Source organism: Symphodus melops, assembly GCF_947650265.1.
Source record: "Symphodus melops genome assembly, chromosome: 6".
NCBI lineage: Eukaryota > Metazoa > Chordata > Actinopteri > Labriformes > Labridae > Symphodus > Symphodus melops.
The window spans coordinates 28,871,074-28,879,205 of record NC_136696.1 but is presented as its reverse complement, the minus strand read 5'-3'; the positions used below and the strand labels follow the sequence as shown (position 1 = coordinate 28,879,205).

The window sequence follows — 8,132 nt, the reverse complement described above, 5'->3', positions numbered from 1 at the left end:
AAACAACCAGATACTTTGCAGGTTGTTTTGGTTTTTGTCGCTGTGGTATCGAAACAGGTTTCATTATTGTTTCATTTTCTACGGGAATAAAACCGAAGTTCAAAGTCTGGTTGGAATAACTGCACGTGTAACCTGAACTAAACTGTACATGGACCTGACAGGTGTGTTAGTAGAATTAATATGCATGAATAATGTCCACACACACACACACACACACACACACACACACACACACACACAGTAAAAATCTACATCTTGTTTATGTTACATCCTGTCGTCTTCTCCGGCCTCCCAACCTCTACATGACCTCTGCAAACCCTCTAAAACATTCTGTCCTCAGAGGTTAAAGGTCATTCTACTGTTTGTGTTGTCTTAAGTGACGTCGCTATAGTAACCGGGTCTCTCTGGGGTCAGAGTTCGGCTGCTGTTGTCACAGTGGTCAGGCTGGTCCGAAGAGCCGTCTCCTCTCACCGCCGGCTTCTAGTAGGAAGTCTATGTAAGTGCAGGTTTCTTCTTCACTCCCTGATTGGCTTCAGTGTCAGGTTCCTGTTCTCTGATTGGCCAGCCAGCAGGGCACCTCTCCACACCTGGAAACATAAACCAAGAATCATCAAGAAGCTCTTCTTCAGTTTTTCAATGATTTTATTTCTTCTGATTGTCTTATTCTGATGTAAAGGACCAATCAGAAAGCTTCTCTCTTCCTCTGTGATCAGACAGCCAATCAGAGAGCTGCTCTCTTCCTCTGTGATCAGACAGCCAATCAGAGAGCTACTCTCTTCCTCTGTGATCAGACAGCCAATTAGAAAGCTGCTCTCTCCCTCTGTGATCAATCAGCCAATCAGAGAGCTGCTCTCTTCCTGTGTGATCAGTCAGCCAATCAGAGAGCTGCTCTCTCCCTCTGTGATCAGACAGCCAATGAGAGAGCTGCTCTCTCCCTCTGTGATCAGACAGCCAATGAGAGAGCTGCTCTCTCCCTCTGTGATCAGACAGCCAATCAGAGAGCTGCTCTCTTCCTCTGTGATCAGACAGCCAATTAGAAAGCTGCTCTCTCCCTCTGTGATCAATCAGCCAATCAGAGAGCTGCTCTCTTCCTGTGTGATCAGTCAGCCAATCAGAGAGCTGCTCTCTCCCTCTGTGATCAGACAGCCAATGAGAGAGCTGCTCTCTCCCTCTGTGATCAGACAGCCAATCAGAGAGCTGCTCTCTTCCTCTGTGATCAGACAGCCAATCAGAGAGCTGCTCTCTTCCTCTGTGATCAATCAGCCAATCAGAGAGCTGCTCTCTTCCTGTGTGATCATGAAGGAAACCTGCTGTGTTGAAGCTTCTCTTCAACAATGCAGCAGCCAGTATGTCCTCCTTCTAACTTTAGATTCTGCTCCTGAATGCTCTGGATCTGATTGGACCAGAGAAGGTAGGCGGGGCTTTGAAGGCCGTTTTGGACGCCCCTGGGTTTGCCAGATATGAGAGCAGTTATCAGGTGAACAGGTGTTGCAGCGATGGAAGCGGGCAGTGGAGCTGCTTCAGGTAGAAGTGATTGTACCTCTCTCTGAGTGTCGGCTGGCTGCTCAGGAAGCTCAGCTGCTGCTCCAGACGACAAACTCTGAAGGCCAGGTAGCAGGAGGACAGGACCAACAGGAAGACCCTGAGACAGAGGGACACAGAGGGACACAGAGGGACACAGAGGCAGAGGTAGAGATGATGAATGATAAACACTTTATCACTACTCCTTTAAAGAGTATCTACTGTGACAGTACAGAGCATCCTCCAGCAGGGGGCAGCACAGAACCACAGCTTTCTGAGAATAAAACTGGAAAACACAGAAGACCTTAAACACACCACGGGCCGTCTAAAACTACAGCCAAACAAGAGCACAAGATATACTGAGCTGTGATTGGACGATTTACACAGGCTCAGATTCAAACGGGCGGCGGCTGAATGAGGATCTATTGATGGGAGGACTCACAGCAGGATGAAGAGTTTGAGCAGCTGGTACTCCGTCTGTCCCAGTTCAGGTACTGGTTCTGTCAGCAGGATCTTCTCGGGCTCCAAGCTGCTGTCTGCACAACGCAGAAGAAAACAGTCGAATCCAGCGCGTGCACCGACTGTTTGAGTGACAGGTGGGACGGGGCCTACCTGTGAGCGTGTGCGTGATGAAGGGCGCGTCTGCGACGAGGCTGGGGGCGGAGTTTCCCAGCAGGTCCGGGAGGGACGAGGAGACAGCGGGGAGCGACGGCTTCCTCCTCCACTTCAACACCTCAGGAAACTCGTCCTACGAGCGATTCAGAAATAAAGACTTTCAAAATAAAGGTCTGAAGAGTCAACAACTTTGAATGAACAGAACCTCTCCGGCCAATAGAGCGAGGGGGAACCAAAGTCAGATTTAACCCCTTCCTGACCCCGCGTCTCTACGTCATGTTAACAACTTTTTAGACGGATCCTGAAGGCAGCGCAGGGAAAGCCTCTTATCCCCGGAGCATGAAAGGGGTCAGTGAACGTCACACACAGGACCCGTTTCTGTTAAGCTGTTAAAGTGACGCTGGCTCTCATTGGTCCAAACCCTAAAGCGTTACCATGGTTACCATGGAGAGAGAGCTGGGCTCCTCCAGGTACTGCTTCAGGCTCAGACTCTTCCCGTTCACCTGCAGACACAGACGGATCAGGATCAGCTGAAGACCAGACCCCCCCCCCCACCCTGAGGTCAGTCCATCAGAAGAACCAACAGACCTGCAGGTGTGTGCAGATCCTCCGCAGGACGTCGTACACGCTGTCTCTGGACAGCAGCGACACGAACACGTACTGCAGGGACACACACACACACACACACACGCACACACGCACACACACACACACACACACACACACACACACACACACACACACACACACACACACACAGAGTCATGCTGAGCTGGACGTCTTCACTCTCTCTACAGAATGTTCCGGTGACTGCGTGCTACCTTCTGTCCCGTATCCATGGTGATGGCCAGCCCGTTGGGCACCAAGCCGGCCGTCCTGTGTTTCTTCACCAGCCGCACCGACACCACAGGTATACACACCTGCACACACAACACGACCACGTGAGGATTTAATGACATCATTCATCAGGCTCTGATACAGCTTTGACCTTTGACCCATCAAAGAACACACAGAACAGAAACAGGAAGTCCTGCAGGGTCACGAGTCAAAGAAGAGTCCATCCCAACGTTTTATGACTGAAACAGCTGCTGCCTGGTCTCTGAAGGCCTCTTTGGAAACCAGGTGTCCTGGTCTCAGGGGGGTCCTGTTCTCAGGTGTGTCCTGGTCTCAGGTGGGTCCTGGTCTCAGGTGGGTCCTGGTCTCATGTGTGTCCTGGTCTCAGGCGGGTCCTGGTCTCAGGCGTGTCCTGGTCTCAGGTGGGTCCTGGTCTTGTTTAAAGTGAAAGGTGTTGGTGGTGGGCGGAGCTTCTAAACTCACCTTGATGTCTTTGCCGAACAGGTTAGCGTAGAAACAGAGCCAGTTCCTGGAGATGTAGAGACGTCCCTGCAGCAGGATGTCTCTCAGCAACGCACACGAGTACACTACAGGAGGAAGAGGAGGAGGAGGAGGAAGAGGAGGAAGAGGAGAGAGGAGGAGGAGGAGGGGGAGGAAGAGGAGGAGGAAGAGGGGGAGGAGGAGGAAGAGGAGGAGGAAGAGGGGGAGGAGGAGGAAGAGGAGGAGGAAGAGGAGGAGGAAGAGGAGGAGGAAGAGGAAGAGGAGGAGGAAGAGGAGGAGGAAGAGGAAGAGGAGGAGGAAGAGGAGGAGGAGGAGGAGGAGGAGGAGGAGGAGGAGGAAGAAATCAGGAAGAAAAAGAGGATAATGAGAAAAGGCAGAGGAAGATGAAGGATCTTAAAGGGTTAAAGATGGCGGCTGTCGTACCTTTCATCAGGATCTCCTCTTTAGGAACAATCTGGAACAGTTTGTGGTACTGAGAGTTGTATTTACTGACCGTCTGTGAAGGCAGCACGAGACATCATTAATCATTAATCATTAATCATATCATTTGGTTTAGTGCTGCATTCAAACAAATATACTGTGTATATACAGTACAGTATATATATATATACACAGGGGTCTATAGAGGTCTACAGGGGTCTATAGAGGTCTACAGGGGTCTACAGGGGTCTATAGAGGTCTACAGGGGTCTACAGCGGTCTGCTCTGTTCTGGGTCCATGACTCGTAAAGAAGCTTTAGTTTTGTTGTTGGATATTTAGGTCAGATGTTACATCATAACCCCCCCCCCCCCCCCCCCCCCCCCACCTGTCTGCCTTTATTCTCAGTGAGACGCTGACTTCCTGTTCCTGTCTGAAACAACAATGACTGAAAGAACAGATCGACGCCGTCCCATCACCCGGGTCAAACTGACTTCAACTCAACAGGAAGTGAGTCGATGACATCACCGAGGTCGTTCACACCTCTGATTGGTTTGATTTAAATACAGACGCAACGTTTTATGAAAACTCGTCATTAGTGTGAGGTAATACCATATTTATTAAAGCTCACACACACACACACACACACACACACACACACACACACACACACACACCCCTGACTGTGTTCCTATAGAGACCAGACAGACGCCGGAAACTTCTGCAGGGATGCAAAAAAAAGATTTGAAAGGACTCCTGCTGAACGTTGGTTAGGTCTGGACTACTGAGAACATCTACAGATGTGTGTGTGTGTGTGTGTGTGTGTGTGTGTGTGTGTGTGTGTGTGTGTGTGTGTGGCCTAACATCGCCACATGCATCATTAGGCGTGGTGTTCTCAGAGCTCGTGTCGTCACGTTGGGTCAGTTCTCTTTGTTTGGCGGAGTGAGTGAGTGAGTGTGTGTGTGTGTGTGTGTGTGTGTGTGTGTGTGTGTGTGTGTGTGTGTGTGTGTGTGTGTGTGTGTGGACTCACTGATCCTCTGTAACACTTCTTCACGTCTTCGTAGGAGAGGTCGTCGATCAGCTGCAGCCTGCAACACACAAAAGAAACGTGTCACATGACCCGTCTCCACGGCGACAGCTCGTCACTTTAAACTTCACGACAAACAGCTGAGGGGCCTGCGTCTTTATGACGGCGCCCCCTGTGGACAAAGAAGGTACAACATAGATATGTGAATGTGGCGAATCCTGATCAGACACCGAGGCGACAGGAAGTGGATCTGACCTCACAAACCCTGAAAACCCCTTTAAAGTCGTCTTCACTGAAACTCATTTGGTGTTTTTAATGTTCAGAAGACGAGCTGCACGGAGCCTTGTTTCTAAAATCACACATTTCCCCCACAGCAGACCAAACACACAGTCCTGCCTGCTCGCCACACGGGGCGGCGTGCAGAAGGTCACCTGACAGAGACGAGGGATGGGAGCTTATAGAGGTTTAAAAGACAGAAACATGTTTGTTCGTTTGTGTTGAAAACAAAACAGAGGTCGACTTTAATCCAGCGTCTCCAACAGCTACAACGCTTTGTTACTTTAACTAATCCTCAGAGCCTTGTTTTCACTGCACACACACACACACACACACGTACACACACACACACACACACACACACACACACACACACACACACACACACACACACACACACACACACACACACACGTAAGATTGGTCATGTAAATGAAGTCATGAAAAGAAGAAACAAATGAGCACGACGCTCATGCAAAAGAGAAACAACTTGAAACAGAGGACGAGTTTCCTCCAGGAGGATTAATGACCAACAATCTGCACAGTTATTCACACTACGACTGCAATGATTCAATGATGATGTAACCATGACGACCACGACCACGACAACGACCACGACTGTAAACAATGCAAAGAACTTCAACTGGAGAGTCGGCAAAGAGTGCCATCAGCCCCTGGTTTCAGTTCAGTACAGCAGAGCACAGAGGCAGTCTGTGTGTGTGAAAGGAGCGATTGTACTGTCCACACACACACACACACACACACACACACACACACACACACACACACACACACACACACACACACACACACACACAAAAGGATAATTATGCAAAGAGATTCGGGCTGAATGGAGAAACTGGAGCACAGAGAGAGGTTAGAACGCAGAAAGCTTTAAAGACCCATGCAGAGCTGGCTAAACACTGAAGCTACAGTGTCCACCACATGCAGAGCTGGCTAAACACTGAAGCTACAGTGTCTCTACATGCAGAGCTGGCTAAACACTGAAGCTACAGTGTCCACCACATGCAGAGCTGGCTAAACACTGAAGCTACAGTGTCCACCACATGCAGAGCTGGCTAAACACTGAAGCTACAGTGTCTCTACATGCAGAGCTGGCTAAACACTGAAGCTACAGTGTCCACCACATGCAGAGCTGGCTAAACACTGAAGCTACAGTGTCCACCACATGCAGAGCTGGCTAAACACTGAAGCTACAGTGTCCACCACATGCAGAGCTGGCTAAACACTGAAGCTACAGTGTCCGCCACATGCAGAGCTGGCTAAACACTGAAGCTACAGTGTCCACCACATGCTGACCTGTGTGAGAGGAGGGGGGGAGACAGCTCTCTGTGATGATTAGAGTTTAGACTGCAGTACCTGTTTTAAACACTAGGGGGGATGTGATGCATCCTCACCTCACTGGACTGAAGATGGCGTCCTCCGTATTAACAGTCTGTTTAATCAAACTGACTCGGAATGTTTTCAATCTGCTGCGTCCGTCACTGAGATGCTGTTTGTGCAGGCGACATTCGCTCTGTCAGCACGCACACACACATACACACACACACACACACATCTACACACACACACACACACACACACACACACACACACACACACACACACACACACACACACACACACACACACACACACACACACACACACACACACACACACACACCCCCTTCCCATCAGCCCTCTCTGTTTCTTTCTGAGCTCTGCTGCCTGGAAACGTGAGCTGACTACACGTGCTGGAGGCAAACACACACACACACACAAGTACACACAAACACACACACAAGTACACACACACACACAAGTACACACACACACACACTCAAGTACACACACACACACACACACACACACACATAAACACAAACAGGCCCTGATTCTGCAGCTTGTTTTGTACGTGACAGGACTAACAGAGCAGTGAGACTCATACAGAGGCTTTCCCTCTCTGTGTATTGTCTGTCCTGCACGTCTCCTCCACTTTCATCTGGTGCCAACACACACACACACACACACACACACACACACACACACACACACACACACACACACACACACACACACACACACACACACACACACACACACACACACACACACACTCAGTCAGCACTAATGAGGGAGTTGGGTGCTGGTAATGATGATGAGTCGACTCCTCCACATCATGTTAGCGCTCTCTCTCTCTCTCTCTCTCTCTCTCTCTCTCTCTCTCTCTCTCTCTCTCTGCATCTCGTCCTGCAGGTCGACTCAGCGTTACTGTGTTTAAAACATCTGGAAGCTTCTGAGCTGCAGCTGTCTCATCCTGCAGGTGGTCAAAGGCTCCACCTCCATCTGTTTCCTCACATCAGAACAAGTAGCAACCTCCGGAGCGTTCACCAGCGTTCACCAGCGTGTCCACTAGAGTCTGTCTCCTGCAGTGAGTCAGTCTCCATAGAGCTCTATGTTAAAATGTCCAACTTTACAGCTGCAGTTCCTCCAGTGTCCACTAGAGTCTGTCTCCTGCAGTGAGTCAGTCTCCATAGAGCTCTATGTTAAAATGTCCAACTTTACAGCTGCAGTTCCTCCAGTGTCCACTAGAGTCTGTCTCCTGCAGTGAGTCAGTCTCCATAGAGCTCTATGTTAAAATGTCCAACTTTACAGCTGCAGTTCCTCCGGTGTCCACTAGAGTCTGTCTCCTGCAGTGAGTCAGTCTCCATAGAGCTCTATGTTAAAATGTCCAACTTTACAGCTGCAGTTCCTCCAGTGTCCACTAGAGTCTGTCTCCTGCAGTGAGGTCTTGAAGATTTTATTAAATCATCTTTATCATTATTAACTGCAGTCACTCACCTGAAAGGTAGGGGGCAGTGTCCGTCCTCCTCCCTGGGGGGCTCAACCTCATGGGGGTGCAGGACGCTGACATCATCACTCTGCTCCAGATTCTCTG

At 49.7% G+C, this 8,132-nt stretch overlaps 1 protein-coding gene across 2 annotated transcripts in view; it reads right to left on the bottom strand.

The window, feature by feature from the left end:
• The window catches only part of gramd2ab (GRAM domain containing 2Ab), an 8,658-nt gene continuing 526 nt past the window's right edge, over window positions 1-8,132 (bottom strand). Inside the window, exons 2-12 of one of the 2 annotated variants that reach the window (XM_079346388.1) lie at window positions 8,036-8,132; window positions 4,919-4,976; window positions 3,895-3,967; window positions 3,454-3,557; window positions 2,958-3,056; window positions 2,725-2,796; window positions 2,571-2,639; window positions 2,134-2,269; window positions 1,964-2,057; window positions 1,541-1,642; window positions 1-587 (exon numbers count right to left, since the gene is read on the bottom strand). The exon at window positions 8,036-8,132 is cut by the window's right edge and continues 17 nt beyond it. In XM_079346388.1, coding sequence (XP_079202514.1) covers window positions 539-587; window positions 1,541-1,642; window positions 1,964-2,057; window positions 2,134-2,269; window positions 2,571-2,639; window positions 2,725-2,796; window positions 2,958-3,056; window positions 3,454-3,557; window positions 3,895-3,967; window positions 4,919-4,976; window positions 8,036-8,132 — 953 coding nt within the window. In that variant the 3' untranslated portion in view covers window positions 1-538. The remainder of the gene's footprint in view (window positions 588-1,540; window positions 1,643-1,963; window positions 2,058-2,133; window positions 2,270-2,570; window positions 2,640-2,724; window positions 2,797-2,957; window positions 3,057-3,453; window positions 3,558-3,894; window positions 3,968-4,918; window positions 4,977-8,035) is intronic. The other variant, XM_079346389.1, reaches the window with a different exon arrangement.